This window comes from Dermochelys coriacea, chromosome 4, assembly GCF_009764565.3.
Source record: "Dermochelys coriacea isolate rDerCor1 chromosome 4, rDerCor1.pri.v4, whole genome shotgun sequence".
NCBI lineage: Eukaryota > Metazoa > Chordata > Testudines > Dermochelyidae > Dermochelys > Dermochelys coriacea.
In genome coordinates this window covers 18784736-18800430 of record NC_050071.1, presented here as the reverse complement: position 1 = coordinate 18800430, position 15695 = coordinate 18784736, and the positions used below count along the sequence as shown (strand labels likewise).

The window sequence follows — 15695 nt, the reverse complement described above, 5'->3', positions numbered from 1 at the left end:
ATCATATCTCCCCTCAACCTTCTTTTAGTTAGGCTAAACAAGCCAAGCTCCTTAAGTCTCCTTTCATAAGACAAGTTTTCCATTCCTCGGATCATCCTAGTAGCCCTTCTCCGTACCTGCTCCAGTTTGAATTCATCCTTTTTAAACATGGGAGACCAGAACTGCACACAGTATTCTAGGTTAATTTGGCAATGTTTATAATAAGTGGGATGTTCTAATTAACAATATTTAAACAAAACAAAAAAATTAGAACCAGGAAGTTAGAAGTCAGATAATTGAAAATGTAGAAGTTTGATAGTTTCTTCTATTTACCTGAAGCCTTCAGATTCTCCCCAAGCCACAGACACTATAAAGGGAATGACAGCAGAACTGCCACTGCTCCAATTACCACAAATAAAAATTTGAATGTATAGGGGTTATTTCAGATTCATTTTCTTTATATTCAGTTGGGTAAATACTCATTTTTTTTGTTAACTAGTAGTAAAAGACAAGGATAACATAGCCTGTTGCAAGACCTCTATAGAAGTTTCATGAGATTTAGCAATGGCTCCAATATTCAAGAGATCCCTTTGATCAAATGTAACTGCATAAATCATGTTTAAAGCTAACCTTTACTGTGCCAGCAGAACAGAACTACATGTAATGGAAGAAAGTTTGCTAGATCTCTATATTGACTATATACATTTATATATGCAAAAAAATACCTTATGAAACTGGTGATATACACATGAACAAAAGTAGCCATCAAGTACTGACAATCAAAGCGATCCATTATTCCGCCATGGCCAGGAATAGTGTCTGCAAAATCCTTTAAGGAAAAAAATGCAGTAGTATAAATACTCACGTACAATACCTCACTAATCTATTGTTTGTATTACAGCAGTGCCTAATTGAAATACGGGCCCCATCATGCTGTACCAACTGAACCAACATGTTACCAACACCGTACCAACACATAGTGAGTCTCTGTCCTAAAGAATTTACCATCCAAACAGGCAAGACAGAAGGAAGAGGAGGGGAACAAAGAGATGAAGTGACTTGCCCAAGTTCACACAAGAGGTCAGTTCCAAAACTGGGAACAAATTAGGCACTGAACTGCTAGACCAGGACCATCCACCTCTACACATCGTCCTATTTTGTGTCACTTCTAATCTTTAAGTATCATCTTCTAGCATCTTGTCTGAATAGGTTCAAAGACCTCCCACAGTTGAATACTTTTATCCCCTTTTTCTACTAGAGTGGCAGCTGCTGAAGCATTTATTTAGCGTAAAACATCTTTCCACAGGATGCTCCCTGCATGTTAAAATGGAAAAGGCATCCTGAGATCCAAGGGTCCATACTACTGTTTATTTTACTTCAGCTTTGCAAATCCCCCGTATGTTTCATTGATTTCCAAATGTCCTTAATTAAAAAGAATGTTGTGTCTTTATAAATTCATTGAGTATAAGCAATCACTCTCTGTATAAGCATTGTATTCAAACACTAGTCTTAATTTTACAAAAGAAAATCTGAAATGGAAGCAGTGCTCAAAAGGGCATGCAAACTTTATTGGAGATATAATCTGAATGATATATTCTAGCAAATTGTCAGCAGGTATTCATGTATATTACCATCAATATAAATACTTATGTATAACACAATTTCTTACCTCATTATATAAACAAGTATAAAGAGGTAACTCACAAAAGGGAAACAGATATCAAAATGTGTGTACAACGAAACCAGAAAGTGCTAAGATTTGCCAGAAAGGAAATCACTATGTATCGTGATAACATATGAAGTTTAAGAACATTATTTGCCAACGCATATTCTGCACTAAATCTCTAATTAAGAAGAATACTGATTCAGAGGCTAATGGTAGCTTGTTATCTATCACATCATCTTGGTTTAGTAGAAAACAAGTGTGTCTAGATCATTATAATCTGAAGTCATCTAATTCAAATTCTAGGAACTGGCTCTATCAAAGTCTTCATAGGCTTTTTTAAAAAAAAAAATCTACAAAAATCTGTACATACCTTGATTTTGAAAGCCCTTTTGAATCCACTAGCAAAAAAGCCTCCAAATGGCCCAATTAAAGATGCAAATGTTGACAAAGCAATGCTGTGTATCTGGAATGGGTACATATTGACTGTTTCCTGCAAGAAAACAACTATTAGCAATAGTATACATCAATTAAAATTATTTACAATTATTCCAGATACTCAAGTCCAAACTCAACATAACATTTAGAGGCTTTAAAATTAAAATATTTAAAGGCCTTAAAATTATTTTACTAACAGAGAAAATACATTTTGTTTCAAAGCCAACATGATTCACAGAAAATTTCCAACTTTTCTATTATAATAAGGTACTTGCCCTCATTGCATAAGGAAAAAAAGACGTTATATAACACACCAATACATATTTTATCTAATGTGAAAAGAATTCCCTGGTCAGTACTACTGAAGTATTTTAATATTTATCTTAGACATAACAAGGGATTTGTCAAATATAACATTTTCCCTTCCCTACCCAATTCTACAGATTCTTTAAACGGACTTGTATCTCCATTCATCAGAAAGAAAGAAATGTATGGTTAATCATCCTAGTATATAAGATGTAGCTCCAATACCTTCTCAATCTCAGCTCTTTCCAGTTTCCCTCTTTCCTAAATGTGTCTTCCTCTTACAGGAAAGGAAAAAAAAGATCTTGCCCACTGGCCCTCAAACTTTTGGAAAGAGTAACTCTGGCCAGTGTGTAAAAGCCCTCTAGTAACCAGAGTCTCCCTTCCAGGTAAATATCTCTCATATTTATACCTTCAAATGCTTTGCTGGTGACAGGATGGCAGACTCATGCAACAACCATTCCAGCATTTCAACAGTGCAGGAGGGGAATGATTACCTCCTTAACCTCCAGGTCCCAGAAGCAGCCATGTACTTTATGCCTTTTGATAGCTCTAGAAAAATTACAGAGCAGCTACTGCAGGAACTCTCCTAGCTGGTGAGATTTCCACTCTCACCAGCCATGAATTCTATAGAGAAAGGAAATTTATTCCTCCCTCTTATATTTTTCACTCAAACTTGTTATATTGTACTCATTTAGTTGATTGATTTCATGTGCACTTTTTTAAACTAAGCTTCAGGTCTGTTAAATACGTCAGACAGGAAAGTTTTTCTATCAGCAGACATTCCTAGTCTACATACTTTCATTCTTACCTCAAGATTAAGAGACTGCTGGGCTATTCTGTAGCAAAATGTGCCTCTCTCCTGTAGTCCCCGATGATCACACTGAGTCATGGCACCAAGTCCTTCAGAGAAGAGAGCTCTTGATGACCTATTTAAATACCAGAGAATTCCTGACCTCCTAATCTGTGTCTATATGAACTATGGCCTAGAATTCCTAAATTTTATATTCCCAGTTTGCATCACAGCCACCGGTCTCCTGGTTTGGGGGCTCACAGGACACTGCTTCAATGCAGAGGTTTTTGGTCAGGACAAAACAATATTTAAGCATCAACCTGAGTGAATGACAGGAAGTTCTCTAGATTTTGACTCTTTTGGAAGTCCATTCTGTTGAAGAAGTATGTAATTAACAACTGTGCTAGTGTTTGTGTTAAGTATTAATAACCAGGAAAACACCAACAGTGGTGAGAGATCATCCAGTTTAGTTTCTGAACAAAACCCCATCTTGCTTAGGCACTGGGCACCATGATGCCTGCAGAGAAGGACAATTGGGCACAAACAATTTTAAAACCAGATAAATGGAGTTTGTGCCTTTATGACTGTGTTCAACAGGACATGTGAGACATTAAAGCTCTCTCCAGCAACTGACTTGCAAGAGCTTTGACAAAACTGAGTTAGTACCGTGTATGGAGCTATAGCCTCTTGTCAATGAAAACATATACTTTCCTATTGGACCACTGCAGGGTTGGGTTACATTCCCTCTTTCTTTACTGAAAGGTCAAATGAACTGGGCAGAAGCCATTCTGGCTTCCTTCCATGAACGTACAGAATCTGGCAGCAGGGCACATCTAAGATCACACCCTTTCATAGAGGGCAGATTCCACTTTATGAATCTGGGCCAACTCTATAACTCTTCAGACAGTAACATACATAAGTGGGGTTCTCTGGAGGTGGAGTGTTGAACAAACTGCTTCTGTGACACATGACAGATTATTCCCATGGGTGGCACTGTGCAGAAGAAGCAAGGCTTCCTCTTCTCAAGAAACTGAAAACAAATTCCCTTAGCCATCTCTAGTCAGGGATCTCAGCTTGCCCACTAAGGTTAGATTTCACCCTTACATTGCTCTTAAGGGCCAAGCTTTTATTTTATGAAGGTTTGCAATTCATTAAGTAGTCCTTCAAGGAGATTTATTTTAGGTCTTAAAGCTAGGATATATTCCCCCACTTTCAGTTTATTGGAATTACTCCTTTTACCCCCTTAAGGTTTGTTTTTTAAAAGCCATAATCATGGTTTAAGTGATATGAGAACTACCGTGATAGCTTTAGCTATAATTCCTCTCGGTCTTCCATTTTTGGAAGATAATTGGACATTCATCCAAAAGTTAATACTCTCATCTGAAACAACCTGTGGTCTGTAGTTATATTCTTCTAAATCTTGTTTCCACAGTGTTTTAATTTATTAGTTAAGGAACTTTCAAATTTTTACAACCCCAGGACAAAAGATTTCAGAAGTCCAATTTACATCAAGAAAACCAGATGCCCAGAAGAGTATGATTTATGTTCCAAGGACTGTACTGAAGAAGAAAACATCAAGGTGGGGGACTGCTACTTATAAAAGGATATGCCACTAAAAGAACTACAGCTTTCCTGGCAGAAATTAAAGACAGAGACTTGGCTATTCTTCACACGTTCTATCTTGTAGCATATGTTGAGCCTGCTCTCTGTTTAAAATGCTCCATTTGACAGGTAAGGGTTGATAAAACAATGTATAGGTAAGTTCTGTGCTTTGTTAGAGCTTCCTATACCAGCTCAACATAAGGAATTTGAGGATGGGGAAGAGGAGGTGACATACAACAAGAGAAAATTACTTACCAGTAATTTTGTTTTTGTCATAGTCTTCTCCTCTTCCCCTCAAAGGAGGGGAGTGATAGACTGTTCTATTTTGTTCCTGTTTGGTTGCTCTGGAATTTTCTGATGGAAGGAAAGGGAATGGAGCTGGGCTTTTTATACTGGATTGACTGACAATCTGCTGTTTCCTTATAGGTGGAGATACAACAGCTCACTTCAAAGAATCTGTAGGATGGGTGTGAGGAGGGAAGGAGATCACTAACTCACACAGAGTTACCAGTCAGTAATTTTCCCCTTATTCTACATAGCATTAAGGATTTCAAACATCTTGTGTGTGCTTGACTTGGACAGGAGGGTGATGTCCAGCCTCACACATGTTGCCCATGTGTTGGACCAGCACTGTAACTGTTTCCTTTTCAATCTCTTTCCCAAACAAAATGTGCCAAAGTTTTTAGAGTTTTAACTCAAGTTCTAATGGTCCTAAGAATCAGGCCTCAACTCTTAAAGTAAAACTTTGTGTACAATTCATCACAAGACAGAACGGCTGACTTGCAAAAATAAACTTTCTTAATAACACCAGATTGCTCTCTCACATTATATTTTGGTTATAAAATCAAAGTCTTCTGTTTCCATGAGAGGTACAGCATGAGTTGCAAAAGTGCAAAATTCCCCACACAACTCCACCAAATATGCCTCAATTACGTTCTGGAGTGACACCCTCTACCGACCCATGGGTGACACTACCTCCTTCTACATATTCATTCAATACCTGGCCTTTGAGACAAACTATGTCACCTTTAACAATAATATTTAATGTACAAAAGTAGGCAAATAAAAATTAAATTCAAACTTCAAATTCAAAGTTTTATTTTTCCTTACCCTTCCCAACACAGCCTGCAGCAATGCTGGTACAGAGTAGCTCTGTATCTGGAAGAGCTCGGATGGTGCACACTCTGTAACAAATCTGTTTGTTTCACTATTGTATTCCACTGGACATACAAAATACTGATACTGAGCCAAAAGGTAGGCAAACTGAAAGGCAAGTCAAGAGTTATGATGTATTCATTTCTTGCTGTAGTCACACTTGATAGTATTGCTTTCATATGGTTGATAGTAGTTAAAAAGTATATTTGTTAAAAAATGGTTCCAAAGTGGATAGAACATCCCTTCTGAGACTGGTGACTCCTCAACAAGCAGGCTAAGATGGACATTCAGTACATTAGTGAAATATCACTAACTTTTGTTATTCTTTTTAGATCCCCTGAGGTCATGCCAGCTGATTGTTTCCTTACTACAACCAATAATGTATCAGGAGACACTGATAATGACTATGTGTTGTTTCTTGAAATCAAGATTTCATTTAAAGGTGAAGTGTAAAGAAAGAAACAAAGCACAACATCTACAATTTTTTTGAGCTTGTGATTTTCACAAGCCTCTGTTATAAGTTATATACATTAACTACAATCTACAGTTATTTATTTCATGCATACCATAAATTTAAACTAGCTGTCTGTATCAAGAAAGTTTTAAAAATCAAAAGAAATTTAATTCACTGTCATTTTATGGAGTGTGAAGAAAGCCTTTAATAGATTTCAATTACAAAATAAGTGTATATTTATTCTCACCAGAACTATAACATTTATAATGATACAAACTCTAACAATAGGAAACAATATGTAATCTGGCAGATATGGTTAGTACAAAAAAGTTTAGCTTTTCCTCAACCATTTACTGTAGTTAGAAAATGATATATGCTTTGCATTACATATCAGTGGAATGAATTCTCTAGATAACAAGAGATCACAACTTCTATACACCATAATAGCAGACTGACAAGTGAAACAATCCTATTGTCAAATTTAAGAATCACAAGTTAAATAATGAAACTAGAAAAGGAAAATCCTGCAGCTACTTACAATAAATCCAAATGCAACAGTGGAAAAGAAACCTCCAATGAACCCTTCCCAGGTCTTTTTAGGAGACAGCTAATCACAAAAAGAGGAGATGATATAATCAATTAACAATTTATATCATGATACTTTTGTTGCACAACCAACAGAATTAAATGCTCAGGGTTTGGTTTTCGAAGTATACATGCACTACTGAGTGCAGACATTTCCATGCAAATACCTACACGTTTTCCCACATAGACAGTTAAGTGAACAAACACATCACAGAGTGACTTCTACAGTTAAGGCTGCCCAGCACTGACCATGTTTTCAGTCACTTACAATTTTGACAAAAATTAAACCATCTGGGCTGAAATTTTCCATGCCAGATGTTTGCCTCAGGGTGAACTTTTTTTTCATTTTTGGCAAGCTTCAGCTAAACAGTTCATCCATTTCCAAGAATAAGACAGTCAGTACATGCCCTTTCAAGCAAAGAAAGATCAGCTGGGAAGACAAAGAAGGCTTCTCATTGACTGCTATCCCAGCTAACTGGAATATGAGGAACCTACCTTGTCTGCCCTGCACAGTAGAACAATGACCTAAAACTACACATTTGGGTCATGTGATTCAAGTACACAACCCCTCAAGTGGATTGCATCAAGATAGTTACATAAAGCTTTATAGAGATCTAACAGCTCAGCTCCTTAACACAAGGAGAAACCTTGAGGAAGATCAACTAAGAAGGTCTGTCATTTTCTAACTATCAGTTCCTTTCCATCAGCCCTAACTGAGCAGGTTTAATTATAAAAACCCAAGCTCATGAGGGGGTTGAGCTAAGATTGCTAAATGCAAAATATTATATTCAAAAAGCAATGGTTTCATCTAATTAAATCACCACTTCCCTAAAGAAAAGAGTTCCTGCAAACTTAGTTCCATAAGAATGTCACCAAGCACAATTTGGGGAACCCGACTATTGACTAAAAAACAAAACAAAAACACTGAAGAATAAAGAACTAGAGAACAGCAAAAGCTTTTTTTTGCAAATGAGTAAAATACCAAAGATCTATTACCAAGAGAAAAAAATGTGTTTATGTTTGTGAAGATCTTGAACAAACTGCTATTTATTTTCCAGAGCTAGCAAATGTTAGAGAAGTGGACTGTGGAAAAAAAAAATTTCATGGCTTAATTACCCAGTAACTGTTCTAATGAGTGGCCTGCATGGAAAGAAAGTAATGTAATTAGAAACAGTATCAGTGAAGACTTCTGCTGGTTTGTGGAGCATAAATATTAGATTTTCTGGACTGCTAATCGCATAAATCTCTCTCATCATATTATGTTAACTGTAACACAGAGTATGGAAATTCAGGGACATAGGATTTACCCTGTTTAAATGGCAAATTGTCCAATATACTCTACAATGCCCTGGTCAGTGGCCTATATTTCATGATTTAGGGAAGTCCAAAGAGAGTCATAAAAGCTTATTTTGCAGGAAACCACATCAAAAAGTTACAGGGAAACCCATTCCTGTTTGACCCCAATAGGCAGCACCTTTGCCACAAAGCTTGAATTTCCCATATTGCCATTAATCTGAATAAATTTGCTCTCTTAAATGTAGCTGTATTAAGCAGCTTACAAAAAATTTTATATTCATAACTGCGAACCCAGCAGCTTTTCAAGCTGTTAACTTTGCACCACCACTACAACTAGTGAAAACACAGATCAATACTTCCTCTAGGGTCTTGCAAGTACAATCACAAGTAGGAGGTCTTTCAGATAGAGCTTTGAACCCCTCCTAATGCTACAAAGCAGAGACCAGATAAAGAACGAGTATCTATGCAATCAAGTTCGAATTTAACGAGATCCACAAGTAAAGTGAAAGCTACTTACCTGTAACTGGAGGTTCCTCAAGATGTACAGTCCCTAGCTGTGTTCCACATGTGGAAAGGCATGAGCACCATGTGCCTGAATCAAGATTTTTAATAAGTAGCATCTGTTGGTCTGCAGATGCGCTGTTACTCTCCTTGTGCTCTGAATCGAAGGTATAAAGGGCAGTGCACATCAATGCCTCTCCAGTTCCTTCTCTTACCACAAATCTGGTCATGATCCACAGCAGAGGGGACAAAGAACGAGTAGTAGAATACAGATAGGGAACACGCATCTTGAGGAACCTTCAGTTACAGGTAAGTAACTTCCACTTCTTCGAGTGATGGTCCCTATGTGCATTCCACACAAGGGAGATTAGAAAGCAGTGGTCAAACAGGAGGTGAGTGTGAGGACACAGATAGTATGGATGTCTGTAATAATGCTGTTTCCTACCGCTGCATCTGCAGTACAGATCTGGACCAATGCATAATGTTTTGTAAAAGTATAGATAAAGCTCCAGGTAGTCACCCTATAGATAGACAGACAGAATTAAGTTTTGTAGAAATGCTGTAAAGACTGCTTGCGCTCTAGTGGAGGAGGCTCAGAGGCCCTAGAACAGGGGGCAGGGAAGAGATACAAGCTAGCTGGTAACAAAGGATGATGCAGCCTGAGATCCGTTTGCAGAGTCTCTGCGCAAATCATGCTTGACCCCTTGATTACTCTGCTAAGGAGATATACAGTCTAGGTGTTTTCCTAGTTGCTTTTGTTCTCTGCAAATAGAACTCCATCACCCATCGGACATTAAGACAGTGGAGCCTTCTTTCTACAACAGAAGCATGATGTTTTGGGAAAAAATACCAGTAAGTGGATGATTTGATTTATGTGAAACTCAGAAAATCAGATAGTTTTTAACCATCAGAGGAGTGAAGTTCTGGAACAGCCTTCCAAGGGGAGCAGTGGGCAGAAAAGACATTTCTTGCTTCAAGACTAAGCTTGATAAGTTTATGGAAGCAATGGTATGATAGGATAGCCTAATTTTGGCAATGAACTGATCTTTGACTATTAGTGATAAATATGCCCAATGGCCTGTAATGAGATGTTAGATGGGGTGGGATCTGAGTTATTACGGAGAATTCTTTCCTGGGTGTCTGGCTGGTGAGTCTTGCCCACATGCTCAGGGTTTAGCTGATCGCCATATTTGGGGTTGGGAAGGAATTTTCCTCCAGGGCAGATTGGCAGAGGTCCTGGGGGGTTTTCACCTTCCTCTGCAGCATGGGACATAGGTCACTTGCTGGACAATTCTTTGCACCTTAAAGTCTTTAAGCCATGATTTGAGGACTTCAATAGCTCAGATGTAGGTTAGGGGTTTATTACAGGAGTGGGTGGGTGAGATTCTGTGACCTGCGTTGTGCAGGATGTCAGACTAGACGATCATGATGGTCCCTTCTGACCTTAAGTCTATGAGAAATTACTAAAGGGATGAATTTTGGGTAGAGGCAAAGAGAGACCTTCTCTTTATAAAAAAGTGGTATGCAGAGGATCTGCCATGAGTGCTCCCAACTTGCTCACCCTTCTGGCTGATGTGATGGTGACTTTGAAGGCAACTTTCATTGAGAGGTGGGACATGAAACAGGCAGCTAGTCATTCAAAAGGAAATCTAGTAAGGACTGAAAGGACAACATTAAGATCCAAATGTGGTGTTGGTTTTCTGTTATTGGATGAGTGAAGGTACGATGGCCCTCAACTGGAGAATGAAAGGCAGTGATTGCTGCAAGATGGACCCGTAGATAGCTGATGGATAGGCCCAATGTCTTAAGGGTGAATAGATGTCTAAAACGACAGGAATCCCAATGGCTTCTGGAGATAACTGATGCTGTTGTGACCAAGAGAAGAAACATTTCCATTTGGCCAAATAGTATCTCCTGATACAATCCTTCCTGCTTTGGAAGAGAATGGATTGGACCACCACCAAACATGAACACTCTACATCTGATGCCCACCCAAATACCAGGCCATGAGTAACAGAGGGCCCAGCTTGGGGTGACTGGTTACACCATTGTGTTGCATCGGTAGATCTGGAAATGGCTGGACGCTGATGGGAGGAAGGGTTGAGATCTTCAAGAGGTTCAAAAAGCAATACAGTCTCGGACAGTTGGGCACGAGGAGGAGAATCCAAGCCTGCAAATTTTTCACAGAACTCGTGGTATTAGTGGGATGAGAGGAAATCTGAGGTGGTCCATCCAAGGTAGCAGAAAGGTGTTGCTTTTTGAGCCTGGCCCAGAGCTGCTCTGAAGCAGTACAGCGGTATTCTTCTTGTTTGCCTGTGAAGCAATGAGGTTCCAAGATGGCACTCCCCACAAGGTGGAGCTGTCATTCTGGACAAAATCGTGAATCTCCCATTTGTGATCTATGGAAAAAAAACATCTGGCCACAGTATGGACTACATTTTAAAGAAGCGTAACAGCTATAAATTAAAATGAGTATTCAGTCTGGCAAAATACTGGAGAAATTTTATTCCACAAATAAATGTTTGTGTGAAAACCAAGGTTAGATTGTTGCAAGTCTGCTATACGAGTAATTCCAGGATAGTTATATCTACTTATTTACAATAAATTAAAAAGATCCTACAAGTAGAGAATTGTGTATGTTAATACCTTAATTAATGGAGTTCTCCCAAAGAAGAATCCAAAAATGTAAGCAGTAATATCATTGCAGATAACACTTGAGATTGGAACCAGAAACCTAAGGAGAAACATTTCAAGGGGAGAAAATTGACTTGAAACTTAAAAACGACATAGAATATTCATTTATAAGGCAAAATTTGTAGTATTCTCTTGCTTTATTCAGCAAGCACTAACAACATGTAATAAGCTTCTAGTTAAGCCAACCTACTTGGTTTTGCAAATTCCATAAGTTTAGCTACACCTATTTTAGCTTCTATTCAACAATGCAGGCAAGACCTACCAAAGTGTTTAGATATAACACCTTTGCCTTGAATACTGAATTTGCACATCAACTGGAGGACTTTTGTATCATAAATTTGAAAATCAGTACTACAACAAAACAAAAACGGAAACAAACAGGAACAGCGTCACAAGATAATGACACGATCACATCAAGCCAAGCAACTTCCTTATTTAAAAAAAAACAAAACAAAACAAAAAAACACACATCTAAGGACAGCTATAATTTTTTTTTAAAAGGTCTCCTTTCTGTCCCCGCAACAATACAATACTTATAATAGATTATGGCAGATGCTATATACTACATTCTCCAGTAGGTCTATTAGTCTTCCTTTTCTCCTTTTGAAAGTTAAAATACAGACTGACACAATAGTGGACACTTCTGCAAACAGACATAAAACATGACTATTTCAGTAGTAACTGGAACTCAACAACAAAAGCTGTAGTAAGGTAGAAAAGGAATCAGGCTAAACTTTGACAGAATCATTTGATTAAAAGTAATAGGCTTACTAGGAAAAATCATAGAAATGTACAGCTTCAAGGGACCTCAAGAGATCATTTAGTCCAGCCTCCTGCACTGAGGCATAACCATGTTTTCCTTGATCACCTCTAAGAGGCATCTGTCTAACCTGTTCTTGAAGGTGGGGATTTCACAACCTTCCTTAGAAGCACTGGAATAGGCTTTCTAGGGAGGCTGTGGAATATCCCCAAACGCTGGTTCATACAGAAACTTTTAAAACTTGTTAAGGGATTTGTTAAGCAAGTGCACTCAAAGTTGGGATTTTTTTGTTGTATTATTTTCCAACTGCATCTTTCATCTGTAACAATCCCACAATTACAGCAATTTTGTGCATACTGTGAAAGTAAAAAGCAATTCATGCAAGGCAGTGCATTCTGAAGAGCACAGACAAGCTCCTGCGTGCTTGCTTAGTCTTTTACAGCTGAAGATGTAGCCCAAAATTCAATCTATGTTCAGCAGAGTGAAAGGATTTTTAGTAAGCAATTTAGTTTTGCAGTGGTAAAGTTTAAGTACATCATTATAGTTTAACACCAGCCCAGAAGTGAGTAGGGATTTATTTGATGGCCCAACCAGTTTCACTTTAAATTTAAACAGAAGTATTTTGACTCTTGATAATTAGAACTATTTATAAATGAAATTAAGAAGAACTTATATTGTCTGATAAAGCACAAAAGCAACATTTAGTATAAAACTTGACTTGTTCACATGACCACTGCGAACCAAAAACTGGAAATACTTTTTGGTTATTTTAGCTCAATTTCAATTTCATGTACAAGCAAAACAAAGTCTGACAAGTAATACATGATAAGGTTGTTTGTGTGCTAAAGTTATCCTTGCTGGACACTTAACAATTCACTATTTTTACTGAAAATCATTCTGACACAATGGTCAAAGAAGATTGGGAATAAAGGATTGCTTCAGAAGGGCTGTCTATTTATAAGAATTATATACATTATTTGAGTCAAGACTTTCAAAATTTGGTGCCTGAAGTTAGGCTTCTAGATAAGTGGTCTATTTACAGCAGTGCTAAGTTACCAGCAGCTCCCAATTAGTTCAATGAGAGCTGCTGGGTCCTCATAATTTTGAAACTCAGAACACATGCCTAACATGCAAATAATACCATCCCTAGTCAACAAGTTATTTAAGCACATGCTCAACTTTAAAGACAAGTCCCAATGACTTCAATAGGACTTGAGCATATGCTTAAATGCTTTGCTGAATCGGGATGGGATTACTCGTGTGCTTAAATATCTTGCTGATGTGGGGCCATAGGCACCAAAATGTGGATTTAGGACTCTAAATTAGGACATTCATTTTTTTAAAATCTTTATCTTGGCCTCTAGCAGACATATTTTTCTCTGGGTCAAGATTTTGCACAAAGTTACAGGAGTGTAAAACCAGAGTAAATGTATTAATTTCACTGGAGTTACTCCTGGATTTACAGTGTAAGAGGCCCTCAGATTTGCAAGAAAAATGTAGCATACAAAAGAGTCTGGTCCTCTACTAATTTCTGATATTTTAAAATGTTATAAAAAAGTAGTCCTTACTAGACTTCTGCCAATAAAACTGTAAAATGAACTAAATTCTACTAGTAGATAGATAAAGACATCTGATCATGCTTTTACAAGATTTAAATTACACAAATTGAAATACATACATATATAATAAAATTACACGTCTGCTTATTACAGTCCCCTTACCAGATCATGCCTTCAAACAGATTTTGGATGACAAGATGAGACTGAGTTACAGTGATCAGCAAAGTGACATGAGTCCATGCGAACTGTTAACAGTGCAACAACATAACATTAGTGAAAACACAGATCAATACACATAGTATTTCAGCTAAAGTAGCTGCACAGGAGCTCAAAGAAAGACCAGGCTGAGTGACAATGCAAGAGATGTATGCACACAATGTATAATAATTTAAATTAATTTCTGAAACACAGCAATCACAATCATGGAAAGCCTCTTGAAATTTATCTACAACATGCACCTAGAATTTTGCATCCTGTAGTTTAAACACTTGATTTATAGAAACATGAGAACGGCCATACTGGGTCAGACCAATGGTCCATCCAGCCCAGTATCCTATCTTCCAACAGTGGCCAATGCCAGATGCTACAGAGGGAGCAAATATGGCAATTATTAAGTGATCCATCCCTTTATGTCCAATCCCAGCATCGGGCAGTCGGAGGTTCAGGGACACCCAGAGCATTAGGTTGTGTCCCTGATCATCTTGGCTAACAGCCATTGATGGACCTGTCCTCCATGAACTGATCTAATTCTTTTTTGAACCCAGTTATACTTTTGGCCTTCACAACATCCCCTGGCAACGAGTTCCACAGTTCACTGTGCGTTGTGTGAAGTACTTCCTTTTAAACCTGCTACCTATTAATTTCATTGGGTGACTCCTAGTTTTTGTATTACGTGAAGGGTTTAACAACACTTCCCTATTCACTTTCTCCATACCAGCCATAATTTTATACACCTCTATCCCAACCCCCACTTTGCTGTCTCTCTTCCAAACTGAACAGTCCCAGACTGTTTAATCTATCCTTGGATAGAAACTGTTCTACACCCCTAATCACTTTTGCTGCCATTCTCTGTACCTTTCCAATTCCAATATATCTTTTTTAAGGTGGGGCAACTAGAATTGCACACAGTATTCAAGGTGTAGGCGTACCACAGATTTATATAGTGGCATTATGGTATTTCCTATCTTATTATCTATCACCTTCCTAACGCTTCCTAGCACTATACACCTCTACCCTGATATAATGTGACTCGGTATAACACGAATTCGGATATAACGCGGTAAAGCAGCACTCCGGGGGGGCAGGGCTGCGCGCTCCGGTGGATCAAAGCAAGTTCGATATAACGCAGTTTCACCTACAATGCGGTAAGATTTTTTGGCTCCCTAGGACAGCGTTGTATCGCGGTAGAGGTGTATTAGCTTTTTGACCATCACTGCACACTGAATAATGTTTTCAGAGAACTATCCACAATAGACTACAAAATCTCATTCTTGAGTGGTAAAAGTAATCTAGAACCCATCATTTTATATATATATAGTTATGATTTTTTCCCCATGTGCGCTAGTTTGCACTTACCAGCATTAAATTTCACCAGCCATTTTGTTGTCCACTCACCCAGTTTTATGAGATCCCTCTCTAACTCTCTGCAATCAGCTTTGGACTTAACTAGTGAGTAATTCCGTATCATCTGCAAACTTTGCCAGCTCACTGTTCACCCCCTTTTCCAGATCATTTATGAATATGTTGAACAGCACTAGCCCCAGTAAAGATCCTTTGGGAATCCCACTATCTACCACTTTCCATTATGAAAACTCACCATTTATTCCAACCCTTTGTTTCCTATATTTTAACCAATTACTGATCCATGAGAGGATCTTCCCTCTTATCCCATGACAGCTTACTATATTTTAGAG

General features: G+C 38.1%; 1 protein-coding gene across 2 annotated transcripts in view; it reads right to left on the bottom strand.

The window, feature by feature from the left end:
- The window catches only part of CDS1 (CDP-diacylglycerol synthase 1), a 64152-nt gene that overhangs the window by 5012 nt on the left and 43445 nt on the right, over window positions 1-15695 (bottom strand). The window contains exons 7-12 of one of the 2 annotated variants that reach the window (XM_038400844.2): window positions 13945-14027; window positions 11416-11503; window positions 6926-6994; window positions 5889-6041; window positions 2016-2135; window positions 705-808 (exon numbers count right to left, since the gene is read on the bottom strand). In XM_038400844.2, coding sequence (XP_038256772.1) covers window positions 705-808; window positions 2016-2135; window positions 5889-6041; window positions 6926-6994; window positions 11416-11503; window positions 13945-14027 — 617 coding nt within the window. The remainder of the gene's footprint in view (window positions 1-704; window positions 809-2015; window positions 2136-5888; window positions 6042-6925; window positions 6995-11415; window positions 11504-13944; window positions 14028-15695) is intronic. The other variant, XM_038400846.2, reaches the window with a different exon arrangement.